The sequence below is a fragment of the Oncorhynchus mykiss genome, chromosome 13 (assembly GCF_013265735.2).
Source record: "Oncorhynchus mykiss isolate Arlee chromosome 13, USDA_OmykA_1.1, whole genome shotgun sequence".
Lineage (NCBI taxonomy): Eukaryota > Metazoa > Chordata > Actinopteri > Salmoniformes > Salmonidae > Oncorhynchus > Oncorhynchus mykiss.
The window spans coordinates 47,632,168-47,647,162 of NC_048577.1; the positions used below are offsets into that span (position 1 = coordinate 47,632,168).

General features: G+C 41.5%; 1 protein-coding gene across 3 annotated transcripts in view; it reads right to left on the reverse strand.

Annotated features, from left to right (window-relative positions):
* Window positions 1-6,406: 6,406 nt before the first annotated feature.
* Window positions 6,407-14,995, reverse strand: part of LOC110486600 (protein shisa-6) — a 68,978-nt gene continuing 60,389 nt past the window's right edge. For 2 of the 3 annotated variants that reach the window (XM_036941317.1, XM_036941319.1), the window contains 4 exons: window positions 13,653-13,718; window positions 12,484-12,504; window positions 11,330-11,497; window positions 6,407-8,249 (listed from right to left, as the gene is read on the reverse strand). In XM_036941317.1, the coding sequence (XP_036797212.1) occupies window positions 7,621-8,249; window positions 11,330-11,497; window positions 12,484-12,504; window positions 13,653-13,718 (884 nt within the window). In that variant the 3' untranslated portion in view covers window positions 6,407-7,620. The remainder of the gene's footprint in view (window positions 8,250-11,329; window positions 11,498-12,483; window positions 12,505-13,652; window positions 13,719-14,995) is intronic. The other variant, XM_036941318.1, reaches the window with a different exon arrangement.

Here is a 14,995-nt window from a genome sequence, read left to right on the forward strand (position 1 = left end):
TCAGAGTATTTTTAATATACCAGTTGGTGCTGAAACAGAGACGAACATGTATATATTTAGATGCATTTATTTTTTATTTTCTTTTGGGGGTGGGGTGGGGGGAATTTTAAAATATACAATCTACCTGCAGTGAAGCCACTCAACATTTACATGACATTCAGTCATCTAGCAGACACTCATCCGGAGCGACCCACAGGAGCAACCAGGGTCAAGCGCCCCCGCCCAAGGGCAAATTGACAAAAACCTCCCCCTCCACTGTATTTGATAAAGTAATTTCATGTGTCAGAAAGGTGCTAATATAATGTAACACCATATGATGTAATATATGTCTATGAGTGTTCTGACCCAAATGCATGAGGTCCATAGGCCTACTTGCGAACATAAGAAAACATTTACATTTAAACATTTTCTCCTGTACAAAATGCATTGCAGACTGGATTTACTTGCATGTGACAGAACGCTAAATTGTAGCTGGTCCCATCAGATGACATGACATACTGTATGTTAACACTATACAAATTCTTCATCAGCCTCAGAGGTTTTATATTGACCAACCAATGGAATTTCTTAAAATAGGCCAACCCTGGCCACTAGAGGAACATTTAAAATCTACAAATTCAAGGTTTACTTTTGTTCAATTGGTCTGTAACAAAATGTTGTGTGCCAACATTGCATTGACGCGTCTTTGACTAGGCTACTTGCTACTAATAGGAAGTGTTTTCCTACATTAAGACTGTCGATTCAAGTCCTATGGATTTGCGATAAACTTCTTTAAAATAACTGCAATACTGCCATCTGTAGGACGATAACTAGAGTGCAAACTACCATCCTACTATACGTACACTTTGTAATGCTCATCCTCCTCGTGCCAAATAAAGCATATGTGACAAAGCAGATGATTCTAAAAAGGCAGACAAAACATTGTAGGCCTACATTTAGGTGTACACGTCTATGTAATATAGCCTATTTAATATGATAACTATGTAATATAGCCTATTTAATATGATAACTATGTAATATAGCCTATTTAATATGATAACTAGGCAATAGCAGTCTGTTGTGTGCAACGCCAAAGAAATAGGTAGGGGAGAGTGGGGTAAGACTAACCATTTTTTACATTCGCATCACTCCGTCAAGGGAAATATTATATTTTTTCTAAAAGCGATATCTGTATATATTGCAGGATGTTGTGTATCGCTGGAAATAATCAGATTTCATGGAAACATTACAGTTTTGAAAACATAGCATATCCCCAAAAAGTGATCTATTGGCACAACTTACTCTTGGTACGGGGTAAATTGAGCCTAGGACAGGGTGGGTTGAGTCACATACAAATTTCTGTGCTGAATTCAATTTTAAATCAACCTTTTTAAAACCATGTCTGTCTTTATTTCCCAGACACAATTCAACACGACCACAATCACTTTTTGGTCTTTTAATCATTTTAAGCATCTTTTAACACAGGATTAACACCTAACAAAGACATTGTACTTTTTAAAAACACTTTTAACATAGGCCAGGCCCAGTTGTTACCTCATATCCCAGTGATAATGCCTTACATTACCCCTGGGAAGAAAACACTTCAATTTGCTCAACTTGCCATTGGCTCAAACATTGGTTCACCTTACACCCTATGGCCATTGGCTCAACTTACCCCAAGGTAAACGTTTTAATATATTAACCAACATAGCTACAAGGATGAAACCCACGTCTGTAATGTTTATGTGATGATGCTTTATTTATTATTATGGTCTATGTAATGTGGTTTCTCCTAAACCCCTCTCTCTTACTGCAGTGCTCCATTGAACAGCTATTCTCATGAGCTGTACAGTAGAAAGGTTTTCCATAATTACTCCCCTGATTGTTGTAATTAGGGTTATTACAGTAATCATCATCATCATTTGCTGGGCAGATGCCCTTTCCCACTTAGTCCTCTCTCACAGTGGGCTCTTAACCTCACACTGTGGCTGAAAGCAGCCAAGGTGATGAGGTCCCAGATCAACGATATGAGAGAACATGGTTGGCCGCCCGTGGTCTGGTGGCGCTTCGTCAAGCCTCATCATGAAATGACTCTAATAGTATATCCATTATGTATCATTACCTGCATACAGCCACTTCTCATGATCGTCCATTAATTTACCACTCGATGAGGGGAAGTTCTGGCTGGCTAAGCAGCTGAGTGGCCGTTGACTTGAGTTGACTGAAGGTTCATTATTGGTTTAACTGAAAGTCGAACATCATCATAGATGCCTACAGGCTTTTACAACACCAAACCTTACCAACTGTAGTTACACTCGTTCTACCCTCTCCCCTCTCCTTCCTCCACCCAACCACACCATTCCCAAGAGAAAATACCTTGGCCGCCTACGAGCCTGCACGGTATCCAATTGACTGCTCTCATTTAAGTGGTGGCGAGGCAGTGTTGGGGGGGATCAATACTTTCAGCCTGTGTGGGGCTGTGTGGGGCTGTGTGTGGGGCTGTGTGGGGCTGTGTGGGGCTATGTGTGGGGCTGTGTGGGGCTGTGTGGGGCTATGTGTGGGGCTGTGTGGGGCTATGTGTGGGGCTGTGTGGGGCTATGTGTGGGGCTGTGTGGGGCTGTGTGGGGCTGTGTGTGGGGCTGTGTGGGGCTGTGTGGGGCTGTGTGTGGCTGTGTGGGGCTGTGTGGGGCTGTGTGTGGCTGTGTGGGGCTGTGTGGGGCTGTGTGGGGCTGTGTGGGGCTGTGTGTGAGCTTTGGGGATTTAGTGCTGGGAGCAGTGCCGGGCCCCGTTAGGTGCATTCATCATCTGACACACATGGTTGGCTGGTCAGCGCTGAATGTCATGCTGTTAACACTCCTCACACACAGGTCTCCCTTAGCACCAACACTTACTCTCTGCATTTACATGTTGCCCACATCCATAGCCTATATTGTACCCATGAGCCATGGAGCTGCAGTGGTGACCTATACATTACACACATCCAATAAATGTTGTCCAATCTTTGCTATGTTTCTGAATAGGTTATTAAAGTGTAATTGCTGTAGAGGAAATGGCTACTATTTCCGTTCTGGTTGGTCAACACCTGTCATTTGAGTTTTTACTGTAAGTGACAGGGCAGTGTGGTACCCCCGTCTCCATTCCTCATAGTATTCCTTCCCTGTACTGTGCTATCAATCCTAGTCAACCTATTCTCCATGGTGTTGTGGATTCTGATCTGATCAGGTACGTAGGTGCTGAGACAGAAGGTCAACCCCAGTTCTCTGAATTCCTTCACCTCACAAGTCAGCTTAACCAACAGATCCAATTGTAATACAGAGGAATGAAATACAGCGAGAAGTCTGTCATACTCTTAAGTTGTCATGTTGCTCAAATTCTTCCCAGAAGGATAGAAAGGTCACATAAAAAACCTGGCCTCAAAGCAGTAGTCTGGCGAAATGTGCAGTGAATGACAAGTGCCATGGCAGAAACAACATGGCGTTTTCCTGTTGGCAGTGGCATTTCCTTTGAACTGTTTACCCTGAGGTAAAGCCACAACTTCTCTGATATCAGAGAACTCCCTTGAGTTGTATGGCTTAGAATATACAGATGTTTGACCTATATTGTCAGAGCAAAATAATCCTGCAGCAACAGGAGTTGAACATTTATTCTATAATGTTGCTTGATTGGTGGTTAGGCTATTAGCTGGTCAAAAGTAGACTACATGAAAATGCAATACTGTTAGTGTGGGTTTTCAGTGAATATATGTCAATCCTAAAGCGGCGCAGGAAAATTCTCAGCAACAAAAGATTGATCAAATTGATCCTAAGTTCATTTTTGGCAGGACCTTTTTTTTCATTTTAAAAACTATTAGTGGAAAAACAAGTTCAGTTGGTTAATGTACTCTGCCATGGACCAATTTGCGCTTATTCATTTTCCTTTCTGTCTGTTAATGTGTCTGACCACTGCTGTTTCCTTCTTACTTCACAGGTTCCAATAGCCATGACCTTTTCCCATCTAAATGCAAATGGGAGGGTCCTACACAAAGTGAAAAACATAGCTGTTTCCCATTTATCTGTACACAATTGTAACCACAAGGTTTTTGTTTTCATGTTGCGAGGAAATTTTTTCTTCTGACTCTATGAATTTAAAGAGGTTTTGATATTGTACTGGCTGTTCTGGAAACAGTGGGTATTAATATGTGTGTCATCAGAGTAATGGCAGTCATAATGTATCTGTTGTTACGGTGAGTGCCATTAGGTCAATGACCTCTGTCGATAGTACAGTACAGTAGATTCAAGCTCTCAGAAGAAGAGGAGGGGAAAAAAATAGTTGATAATGCTCCCCTATTGATTTGAATCATTAATGTGTAGTTAACAACTTTACCTACCAAGAGAATTATGCAAACTGCGGCAGTGGAAGAGCAAACCGGCAAATTGACTGGAAGCTTTGTTTAATGACAAAGGGATATACTATAGCATGTCTTGTCATCAATGCACTGCATTGGATAAAGATGTCGTTTCTTTATCTTGTTTCATGTGTATTCCAAATGTGTGGCGTGTAAGACCTTGTGGGGGAGGTTACAATTTGGGCAACTTCTTGCAAAAATCTCAGAGTAGCATTTAGTCTAGTTAAATATAGGTGACAGGATAACAACGATTTGTAACTTAACCTGGGGGTCCATAGTATTATATCTATGGGGTATATGCTAATTTGATGTTGAAATGTTTAGGTTTATTAGACTGTCAAACAAGTTGTATAATTCCATATATACAGTAGATGTGGGCTATTTTTCTCTGTCATTCTTTACAAACAGTTGATATGTTTAAAACATAATACCAATATTACCAATTCACTCTAATTCATGAATATTGTTTAAATGAACATGTGAACAAAATTCCCCCAGACTCCATATTTACTAAACTGATTACTGTTTTGTACAATACACATGGGATGTGCTTTAATAATTCATTTGTAAACAAAAACATTTGCACAGGAACAGTCGTATACTGCTTGCTTTGAAGCTTTTTAAATGAGTCCTCCATTGTTTGTGCAACAAAGACACAAAGGAATTTTCATTCATACCACATTGACACATAAAAATACAAGCTTAATAAATGGCAAGGAATATTTGCAACAAAAGTAAACAGTGCTTTTACAGCAGATAGATCATGGGACGCAACAACTTAGCAGCACGTTAGTCCCAGAACCTACGGCAAAAACTGAGCTCTAGCCTCATGTGTGTGGGAAAACCTTCTTGTGGACACTATCATTGACTGACTGGAAAGTAAAACCGGAGCTCTGCGATGGGGTGGATGTATTTGAGCCAGATAGATGGTTGCTTAGAGACGTGTCTGTAAGATTCCGGTGGTGTAACATCAGTAGAACACAGTGTTGCAGCTCCCACCATGTCAGAGTCAGGGCCATCAAATGTCATTTTTTCGTTGCTCAATTTTTTTGTTGCTCTGACATAGTTTTATAGCCATTTTTTGTTGTTGTAGCTATCATTGGAGCTTGACAAGGACTATGAAACTCCATATTGAACTAGCATGGTTTCTTTTGGTACTCTGGCCTTAAATTGAACCTCAAAAGAAAACATTTTAGTTGCCATCCTCTCAATATCTTAGCTGATACTGGGGTTTTGAAACTAGTGTAATAATTGCTCTTAATATTTCAAGTGCATCAATTTCTACTGTGTCTACATTGCATGTGAACATACAGTATAGTATAGCTAGTCATATAATGATATAAGCATATAATTTGCTAAGAAAATTGCAATGTTAGCCTCTGTTGTAATGACAAATTTTAAGCAAAATCAAGTCTTAAATATGGACACACTGCACAAGTTGTAACAACGTTATGCAAGCTCCTAATATTTAAGGTAGTACACCAGTGACAATGTTTGAAATTGTGAATGACCAGCAAATTTATACAACAACATCTCTACAGTAAATGTCTATATACCCATTTCCATGACCCAGGATTTTACGATAATATTTGGACTTTCTTGTTAACTGAAGAGAAAGTTGAAAAGTAAAAACAACGACAAATCATGTACTTGATGGGTCTGTTACTCTATAAGTATAAGAGGACACAGTGGGAGTCCACAAGGAAGTCTGGATGAATTTGAAAATGTGGAAGACATTTTTTTTTTTATCATGTGAAATATTTTGTTCAATTCTAGTTTCTTAAGTTTTTTGCTTAAAATAATCACTTCCTTTGCTTCTTTTCAAATAACATTTTGTTAATTTAAGAATTTCATCCTTGTAAAATGTGTGCCCTATAGATTCTGAGGTATATCACCAAAACTGATTCTGTTCTTCTATAGTGCTGGTAAATCATCCATGATAAAAAAATGACATACAAAGCTGGTTACGCATCAACATGTTAGACACAAGACATAAAAACACAAGCGTGATTGTACAATTAAGAACATGAGTATGGGCTTCCACACAGTAAGGCATTGCTTTAATGAAAACATCTGGACATAAAAATCACAGTTTTAATCCTTGCTTAACTAGTGATTATATTGATGTCCTCTTTGTCGACTGTTTCAGGTACGTCAACACACCTGCAACAATGTAACAATTGTAAACACATAACAACAACTATTATTCTTCAACTCTGATGAATGGAGTCAAATATACAACAATGCTGTATATCAAAATGAAAGCAGCTTTTCCTAACTCAAAACAAAATGGATGTCATCCACTTGGATTATATAGCGAGGGAATGAGTGCAGAAAATGAAGCTATTGAAAGAAGCATTAGTTAACATGGTCACCTGTGGAGTAGTGTGCCTACAGTCTAAAGCTGCTAATTAACAGTGGCATGAGGTTGATTCAACCCTACCCATACACAATCATCCTACAAGCACAGTTACAAAAATATACACACATACGCACACACATTATTGAACATGTTTGTTGGTATCAAGTATTTGTTGAGGGGTTGGACTAATCTGAAATTGTGATCTTTACTTGTGAAAAGACTGTAGACTCTTGGGTAGAAACTCAACAATTCCACTTGTCCAGCTCTTCTCATTTAGTGTATAATTCTGCTAATATAGCCTATTTACAATCATTTATGCAATGGAAATTGCCACTATAGCCACTAATAAGCTGATATGTGCTGGCCGTTACCAAAAAACAAGAATAAATCAACAGAGAAAGAAACCCATTAATTGTGCTTTTTAACCCACAAATCCACTTCATCGTTGAAATGGGAACAATTTCGAGAGGCACCTCTTGAAGTTCTAACACCAGATAAGTTCAATAAGAATCTCTAAAGCTATAACAAGGACTGAAAATACAAATAGTAAATATATGTATATATTTATAAAGTTGATCCAGTTCCTTTCCAATTCCCCTTTTTAAAAAATATTGTCTTCTTACGGATAACCTCACATAAAGCATTCCTTATGTGTCAACGTGCAAAGCCCTTATGTTGCCCTATAGAGAAAGTACAGATGTCTTTGTGGTTGATTCTAGTTGTGATAATCCAAATCGGAATGAAACTGAGAGCTTGAGCTGAAAGCAAGAAGGGTTAGTTGTTGGCTACTTTGAAAAGAAGACCTAAGGTGAGGTTGCACACCTCTGGAAGTATCTGCTGTTTTCATCTGTTGACAGTCTGTTGACACAGGAATCCTTGGCCAGCCACCCTCTCGTTAAACAGTTACCTCGTTCTTACTGGCCGTGCGGTACTGGTTGTTGTGCTGGTGGCCTGGGATGTACTGTAGATGGTCCACCGTGTGTGTCCGTCGCGAGGCAAACTGCTGCCTCTTGTTGGTGGTCGGGTGGTTGACGGTGAGCGTGTTGTATGAGTCGTTGATGGTAGTGGGATGGGAGTGCATCTTTTGCATCTTAGCGTAGCGCTCACTGCGGTCCATGACAGGTGTGGTGGGCACAAAGTTGATGTCTACATGGGACATGGCCCGCGACATGGCCTTCTCCCGGAAGTTGGAGCGCCGCAGCGACAGCATCTTGTCCGGCGAGAGCAGGGGGTCCTGGGACTGGAGGCGGTCTGCGGAGAGCAGCTGCTCCTCTGAGAGAATGCGGCTGCCGTAGGAAGAGACGCCCATGTTGTAGGCTGAGAGGCCGTAGCCATGGCGTGGGGTCCTCTCTGGGGACAGCACATGGTCCTGGGACATGGCCCTCTGGACACGGTGAGGCCGCTGACGGTGCTGCTGGTGGGGCTCTGTGTTCAGCTTCACCATGTGGGGCGGCTGCAGAATCTGCCGACCTGCCAAGTCTTGGTGTCGCTTCCGCATGTAGTACTCATCTATGTCCTTATCACCTGAGTGGGAAAGGAGGGAGGGGGAGGAGAGAGGGAGAAGGACAGGAGAAACATTACACTCTATATAAACAATTATTCTATACCTCCTCCTGGGTGGATCAGCTCAGCAGTTCTACTGTGACAACTCCTACAATTCCCCTTTGATTATGATTGCATTTTCTGTCCTGCTTTCATGGGAGAAGGCAGGGGCTCTCTCGCATCACAATAATTCCACTCCTGTTCTGGTGTGGAAAGGATGACACGCCTGCCGTGAGGCAAAACAATCAAACTGTCAGTGGTGCCAGTGTTGCACTGCAGGGTAGCCAGTGGTTTGACTCTGCCAAAAGCAGAGGGGCTCTACAGCGAGTGCCAACACTCTCCTGATGTTAAAGTCATTACATCTGCATGAGGAAAGCGGCGGGCTCCTCTCAAATGACTTTTAAACAGGCTTTTAGACCGGCTGGGCCTGGCAACATCAAATTGATGGCACCCTGAAACTACTGTGACTAACTGTCATCTCTGGGGGTTAGATACCTCAGCGGAAGCTAATTTCCCAAGGCCTCAGGAACACACAGAGGTGGTCTAAAAATGTCGGGACAAGACCGTGCTTGACTAAGATTTGGATGATAAGGATTTTGTTTTGGTATGGATATGTAAATCCTCCTCCTTAGATAGATGCTACGCCTGGATAGAGAAGATCACCTTTCTTTCTCTCCATAAGGGATTTATTTTCCCCAGCATGCATCACTAATGAAGAAGACCTGGGTTAGGCTTCTGGCAATAGCGTTTTGTATTTTTCTCCAGGGGTCACTTTAGGTGTGACATTATGGTAAGAAATGTCAACAACACTGACCCAGAGGCTATAGCTTGCCCACAATAGACAGGACATGTCCCTTAGCTTCATTTAAATTCCTCTTCGTTGCCAAGAGTTGTAAGGATTAGGGTTCAGTTTATTCTAAGCCTATAGATCAAAGATTTAGAATTGACATCATTGCATTGAAAATAGGGGTTGATTTCATGTTGTACTCAGAGACATTTCCACCAACTCTCCTCAGATGCTTTAGTTTTGACATTTCAAAATCAATTTAAATTTGACATTTTAACTGCTGTTAAAAATGTTAGGCCTTTTGTAAATAATTCACATAGGGCATTAGGCCACATTGTTAGTATGAAAGATGCAACTTTGTAACTCTTATCATGGCGAGCATGGAGTGTGACAGCTCACTAAACTAGGCAATCCATAAGCAGGTCAACCTTGTGTGTTTTGTGTCCATGCTCATGATGTTACAAATAACAAATGTATTTCCTTCCTTTTTACTTTTATGTTAAAGAGATATATGCTGGATTCATTTCTTTGCTGCTTCGAATAAGACGTTGCGCTTTAACTTGCATTCGATATTGAGAGGGCACGGGGTCTCAAAGGTGAGGTGAAACCACAAACCTGCTAGCTGTGGCTAACTGACTAGGTATCCTCTTTCCCTTTCCTTACCCTTAATTAAACTGAAGTCTCCCCTCTCCCAGATTAGATTCAATATGGTGAGTATATTCATCTGTGGCAGCTATTGATCCCAATACGCCATCATCCGGCCCAGACGGAGCAGTAATCACATAATGCACATACACTTGTAGAAAAACTTGTGAAACATCAATTATAAAGGGATCTTTAGAGGGGATTAAGACAAGACGTGGTAAGAGAAAGGGGCCCACAATAATATCATTTAGCTTTTTGCTTGGCATGGGGATTAAAGGGGCTCTGTTGTTCTGACGAGTGTTCTAATGCCTTTTAAGTTGATTACAGAGGCAAGGAGAAGACCGAGCCAAATAAGATTCCTCCTGCCTCCTCCCCTTCCCTCCACCCGCTAGCTCCTTGGAGGGTCTGAACAGGTTATTTTAGAGTCGTGTCCTCCATCTCCATCCCCGGCTCCCTCCAGTCCTGTCTGACGGACAGGGGAGAACGAAGGAGGAGGAGGGATCACACACAGACTACAGTATGTGCATTTAGAATCACAAATGAACCATATTAATTTGATTTTCTTCGTCATCTCTCCAGATGGTTTCATTAAAAAAGCAAATCATTATATACGTTTTTGGCGCTTTTCCAAAGCCTCTCTCCTTGCACAAAGCCACAGCATCTATCAGAGGTATGAGGGAACTCTCCTCTCAGAAGAGCTGTCACTGTACTCTAGGTAGGTAGAGAACTGAAATATTCCCTTTTCTGACCAATACTTTAGGGTTTATGGGTCCCAGCTCAAACTGTTTTTTGTTTAATTGGATTCCTCTCTGTGATTTCAGTATGTTGGATTATTTTATGGTCTTCTATCTACCCACTGGGCACAGACATCAATTCAACATCTATTCCACGTTGGTTCAACGTAATTACATTGAATTGAGGAGGAATCAATGTTGATCCAGCCAGTGTGTGCCCAGTGGGCAATGTTTCTATTGAGCAGTACTAGATGAAGAAGCAGTACAACACATTGCTGAGTATAGACGCAACCAACGCAACTAACCACAGGATACTAGAGAAGGAGCATACTGTAGAGCATGCAGCTGTCATAGGGGATATGGAGAATGGTGAAAGTCAAGCCATCATGCAGAGGAAGTATAATGATAATAATCGGGCTGACCCAGATCTCATCTCAGAGACATTAGTCCCATCTTGTTGGCATCTAGACTCATGTGGGTATGGAGAAATGGCTGTTAATATGTCATTACCAGACATTAGCTACATGACACGGGCCACAGATGGAGCCAAATTACACGACAATTAGATGTCAGTCAATGGGTCGGTAGATGGGGACAATGGGGCTGAATCCAGTGACTTTACCATGTGCTTGTGCATTTCAAGAAACCCATCTCACACACAGAGATGTCTTCCTCTGGATTCAGCTCATAACCCCAATGACTTTGTGCTCATGACTTATGTTTGCATCCCTGTAATAGGCATCCATACAGGGTTACTATTGCATCACAGTACTTGAATGCAATGTGGTCTTCAACACAATGTGTTAAGATCAAACTTTTCTCCCCCCTGTGGACTGGAGGGGTCCAGGCAGGAGATCAAACAAACATGATGGTGTATGTAATGAAAGACCACCTACTTAATTTGTGGAGAGAGGAGTATTTACTTAAGTCAGCTTTGCTCATTGCCGCCAGTTCGTAGTTGGAAGGCAGGTGGGTGAGGTTCTGGAAGGAGCGTGAGAAGGACATGTCCAGGTCGTATGGCTCTGTCTGCGAGGTTAGGATGTTGTTCATGCGCTGGGGCTTCTCTGCAGTGGAGACAGGAGAGATTGACGCAGTGTAATTAGGCTACAATCAGACAGCCGACAGTCTGGAGGATGCCACAAAGAGGGGCGCGTACACAGGGGGTCTTCACTGGAGGAGACAGGGGGATACAGAGTGTGGGTGTGAGGAGGGTGTGTGGGTGCGGTGGGGATATGTGGGTGAGGATAGATGAAGTGGGGACTGTTATGTTCGACTCGTCTAACCGGGATTTAACATGATTTGTTGTGTTTTTAAAAAAATGTTATTTCAGAGTGCAATTCTGGTGTGCTAGGATTGGTTGCGACTGTAAGTGCACTTGCCACGCTAGCTGTCACTAGTATGCGTGGCACCATTGCGGGTGGCTATGCTGCCTGCCTGCCTGCTGTGGCCATGGTTATGTGGGACAAGTGGTCGTGGCGCAGACAGCTGGAGCGTTAGCAGCTTTAGGTTGGGGTGGGTCGTTGCCAGTCCTCTGAGGTGCTGGTCAGCGGTGGCAGGTTTAAAAATAGGGCTGGGTGACTACTGTGATAGCGAGGACAGGGACACACAACACCAAGGACCATGTGGAACAGAAGTGAGGCATTCTGTGAGAGACAGAGACAGAGTGAAAGAGAGTGTGAGTGTGAGCAAGAAAAGATGGAAGGGAGTAGAATGTGTATTTTGTGTAACAAAGGTCCGGTTCTGAAGCGTTACCACAGATCTTAATGAGACTCTACCATTGCAAACACTATGTGGCAGCTAACCCAACAAAGAGAGATACTGGAGAGAGAGAGAAAGAGAGCAGAGCAGAGTGAGAAGGTAAGTGAGAGTTTGGTGTGTCAACTCTGGTTCATTCAGTCTGAACAAAAAGGAAGAGTGACCCCCCGCCTTGACCCCAGCAATATACAAGACGTCACTGTCACCAACTGTCAGAACAAGAGGTCGACATATACAGTACGTAAAAGAGAAAGGGAATACACATGTACAGCAGGTGTATATGCGTATTACTTACCATGTCTCATTTGTCTGTGGGCTACATAACAAATCCAAGTAAGAGAAAATGGATCAGTACAATAACAAACATTATTCATAGTATGTATTAATAACCAAACCAATGTGTCTGACATTTTCTGTTTCAAATTAGTTGTTGAAAGTCTATGTTATTTATAATGATCGTACTAGTCAAATAAAGTAATCAGATTTCTATGTATTGTGGCCATTCTCAATAGTAGTTATTCATAATCAGCTCTGGTTTGATCCACCTTGAAAGCTATCCTTTGGTGTCTGTGTTGGAGAGATCTATCTACTTATGGGTACTTTCAAAAGTCCCTTTGCCTTTGAAAATGTTGGCCTCAAAACATACAATTGGAAAACTGTCCTGCCATGAGGTTGGAGTCCACAGCTCCACTGATGTTGAAACAGACAGTGTAGCATGGTGTAGCGTTTCAGTGCAGACCTCTTAGCGTAAAAATATCAAAATATGAACTTTGTTCTTAGCCAATTATGTAGGATAGATGGAGAGGCATCTAGCAACAATGCACATAGCTTTTCTCTCTGAACTCATGGTGTTTCACTGCAGTGTTAGAGCTGTGACCACTTAATAATTTCATGCTAAAAAGCACCTCTCTTTTCATAGAAAGTCTCATTTAGGAAAATAGATAAGGCACAATATAAGTAATTTAAGTTTTTCAATAACTTGAGAAAGCCATACAGATGCCATTTTAATTCATTTTCCACAAGACCCCGTTTCATTTGCTATCCAAGCTATTCATTTCCCGTCAAGAAAAATGGTTTTGTCCTCGCTTGAATTCTTTAAAAAAAGCATATTTTGACTTATTTCGAATTTAGTCAAAGTTCATGTGTCGTACTGGAGCTGATAAAACCATACATTCAGGAAATCAATATGGCCTAATCCTCCCTCAACTTTATTGGGGTAAACAAAGGCATATTTGTAGCATACCCAAGAGCCACTGTGCGTTGTGTGGCAGTATAATCTCACACTTAAAAGGGCATGGTTAGTATCCATAATGTACTTTCCATCTACCATATATCTCTACAGACGGTTAGTTACTATCTAAACATTTGTATTACTCATTGGAAAGAGTGAAATATTAGCAACCAACCACAGTCATATTATACATACTGTACTTATGTGAACATGCAAACCTTAAATATCCTTACCAATTTTAGGTGTGTGGGCCTGGGTAAGATCCAGGTGACTATGTTGATAATCATGTTGGTGGCTGCCTATTGGGAAAACCATGAAAAGGTTAGGTTTGGAAATCAAATGAAACATTACCACAGATTCACATTATGTGCATTTCATGTCAAATAAATGGCTGTTAATACATGACAATATGATCAACGTTTCCCTCATTTTTGTGATCATTGACTCTTTTAATGCAGACTGACTGGACTCCACTGTGAATGATCACATGAACCTATGTCCCATTGACAGACATTTCAGTAAATTGTCTTTGCGATACCAAATTCAAAGTAAGAGATATGTCCAGAGATGGCAGTGGTGTGCTTTGATTAAAGTGGATTTTGTGCATCTTTACTCTACTACACAGTCACATTTGAAGGCAGGCATTTTGTGCTATTCCCTTTTGAGCAACGAAGAATGAGGGAAGACAGATTTCATCAGAATCGTCAACTTGCTGACATCTGTGGGACTCCATGTCATGTGAGGGAGTGAATATGTTCCCTTTATTCGATAAGGTCTATTTGGTCCATGTTGTTCACAGCTTCTCCTCTACTACAGCAGAAGATGCAGGACACTGTACCTTATTTATTTCAACAAACCCATTGATCATCCCATTAGAACCCTAAACACAAAAGAAACTCAAATAAAAGGTGAACTCTTTCGAATGTTTAACGTGAAGTGACAGGAGAGCATCTCCGTGGCGTTAGAAAAAAAGTTGCCTTCTTTCCGTCACTGTGACTTGCTAATGGAGAGTTGTGACAGTTACAAAACAGATGTGTGGCAACACAAGCCTTCATTTCATCTTCTGGTTTCGGATAAGTAGCTGGAACTGCGCATAACAGACATTTTGCAGGGAAAATTGCCTCCTGTTGGAGAGATTTATGTCAAAGCAATCAGCACAGTAGGGTCAAGTACCTTGTTAAACTGGATTTTACCACAGTTCTGAAGGAATAGCTTTTTAGAAACAATACAACGGAGTAGAACAACAACCAATAGACAACATCATCCAATTAAATGGCAATGTACCGGTATTCCAAATCCCAATATCCTTTACGAACATAAAACGAGATTTGTGCCCAATCTCCCTTCACACTATAGCTGTATTGCCCTGTTCAATCACCCTGTTTGATCAAGGGACCAATTACACGATCTTCAGATGGCTGAGCTAAACTAACCTGCTGTGAGCTTGCCAGGGAAAAAGTTTTACACTGAAAAGAAGAGGTTCCCTGCTATCTACAAACTGTCTAACAATCAGGCCGTCCCAAAGAAACGTGTTGGAATACTTCAGGTTTCTAAAGGTTGTTCAAAAACTGATTGG